The sequence below is a fragment of the Sinocyclocheilus rhinocerous genome, unplaced genomic scaffold (assembly GCF_001515625.1).
Source record: "Sinocyclocheilus rhinocerous isolate Xijiao unplaced genomic scaffold, SAMN03320098_v1.1 scaffold208, whole genome shotgun sequence".
NCBI lineage: Eukaryota > Metazoa > Chordata > Actinopteri > Cypriniformes > Cyprinidae > Sinocyclocheilus > Sinocyclocheilus rhinocerous.
Window position 1 is genome coordinate 521,884 of NW_015650085.1, and position 2,176 is coordinate 524,059.

The 2,176-nt window shown below is 40.3% G+C and overlaps 1 protein-coding gene across 1 annotated transcript; it reads right to left on the reverse strand.

Moving 5' to 3' along the window:
* Positions 1-764: 764 nt before the first annotated feature.
* Positions 765-1,891, reverse strand: LOC107711476 (transmembrane protein 229A-like). Its single transcript, XM_016516455.1, has one exon. The coding sequence runs from the start codon at positions 1,788-1,790 to the stop codon at positions 792-794; it is 999 nt and encodes a 332-aa protein (XP_016371941.1). The 5' UTR covers positions 1,791-1,891; the 3' UTR covers positions 765-791.
* Positions 1,892-2,176: the final 285 nt, after the last annotated feature.

The window sequence follows — 2,176 nt, forward strand, 5'->3', positions numbered from 1 at the left end:
GTATTAAATGTTGTTTAAAATTTTACAGAATTAATGTTATAATTAATTTTGATTATAAATTCATATGAATTCATATAAAAATTATAAATTATAAAATTATATAAAATATTATTATATAGTATATACCACTATAATATAACAGTATTATTAATTATTATAAAATTACTAATATACTTTATATAAATACTATATATTCTACTAATTTACTACTATTGGCTACAACAATGACATTTGTCTATATGTTAACTTACTAATTTTTATGGTTTCATGCTTTTTTGTGCTTCACAATTTTTAGTATTTAAATTTAGCACAAAAGCTATTAAACAGCATGATATCCTAACTGAAGTCAGGTTCCCATTGTGACAACTTACCCCATATAATGTGACAACATGCCCCACTTATAGTGTTTAAAGGACAGTATTTTTTTTCTGGGTTCTACCGGCATATGTCGATACAGAAACTGACTTTCAAAAATAAACCTGGAGTGACAACTAGCCCTGACCTCCCCTTTTGAAAAAGATTCTTAATTCTTTCTCAAGCATCAAACATTCAAATGCCTTTCTGCTGGTCCCAGGAGGATATATAAATATCAATACAAATTCTATTTTTCTATTTTCTGACGAAAATGTTCATACAAGACTAGCCATTTTTAGCAAGTTGTTATGTGGTTGTTAGGGTGTTCTGGTCGGGTGCTTTGTGATTGTTTACTGGTGCAGAATGCATTATGTGCCAAAGTGTTTTCTCAAGCATCAAACATTCAAATGCCTTTCTGCTGGTCCCAGGAGGATATATTAGGAAAAGCCCACGTGCAATTTGTCCTTCTCCAGCTTCCCTTTTGGCAGCATGCGTCCATTGGCACCAGCGTTTGGCATTTCCTCGTTATTCCTATCATGGCACACAACCCTCAGCAGAATATTCGACAAGACGTCTTGATACAGACTCAGACAGACCCATCCTGGAAGATACAGCAACGTCACCAGTCCCATGAAATTGAGAGGATAGTGGGAATAGTCCCAGGAACAGGCGTCATAGAGTCTCAGAGCGAAGCCCCAGCTGAACTCCCACGTGTAAATGAAGCAGATGTAGATGGGAAGCCGCTGCAAGGTTCCCCATCCTCTCCTGAAGTGCAGATGGAGGTAGAGCTTCTCCACCACGAAGCTGCAGCTTCCATACATGAGGAAGGACCACAAGGACGTGTGGCCCCTCAAGGTCCGGTCCGCTTTCTCAAACAAGTTGAACACAGAGGTGAAGAGCACCTCGTCCAGAAAGCCATGCATCCCGAAGAACACGAAGCGCAGGACGCCGGGTAACCCGTTTGGGCAGGATGACCTCAATAACACCCGCTTGTCCTGATACTGCAGACGCAGGAAGCCTTTATGAAAGACATTCGTGAAGTACAAAGCGAGGATGTAATGCACAACGAGCTGCGTGATGGAAACCACTCTGATGTTCTCCGTGCAGGTCACAACATTCCCTATTAAAATCTGCAGGCAGATGTACAAGGACGGATAGAAGACGAGGTGGAAAACGACAGGTCGCTCTTGGAAGCATCTTTTTTGCAGGTAGATCTTCTCCAAAACCAGATGCGTGATGGAGTGCACGATGCACAAGTACGGAGAGGAGAATCCCAGCAGTCTGAAGTCGTTGTCATCCAGGAACCGGCGGCCGGAGGACAGCAGGATGTCCAGCGTGACTCCGTGCATCCCGTAGAAATACATGCGCATCCACTGCGGTAAAGCGCTCGCGTCGCGCGCTCGCAGGCTCTCCGCTCGTCTCGTCGTCATCATCATATCTGTCCTCAAACGCACTCAGATGTCGATGCGTCTTTGTCTGACGGTCATTTTACGCCCCCACGAAGGCCAAAATCTCACTAACCGCATTTGTACTTGCACGGTCATTCGAAGGAGCGAAATGGGAAGAACAGAAAAGACCGACACATAATAAAACCCACCACAAGATGGCGCTGTCCTATTCATCCAAAGCTATACAAAGTACAACGTCTCAAAAGTTCTTACGCCATTATACACATCAACACAATTATATTATATTATATTATATTATATTATATTATATTATTCTTTTATAAAAATACTATATTACATACATATATGTTATTCTTTATAAATACTATATTACATAAATATATTAACACTTTTATATTTATACTGATTATATA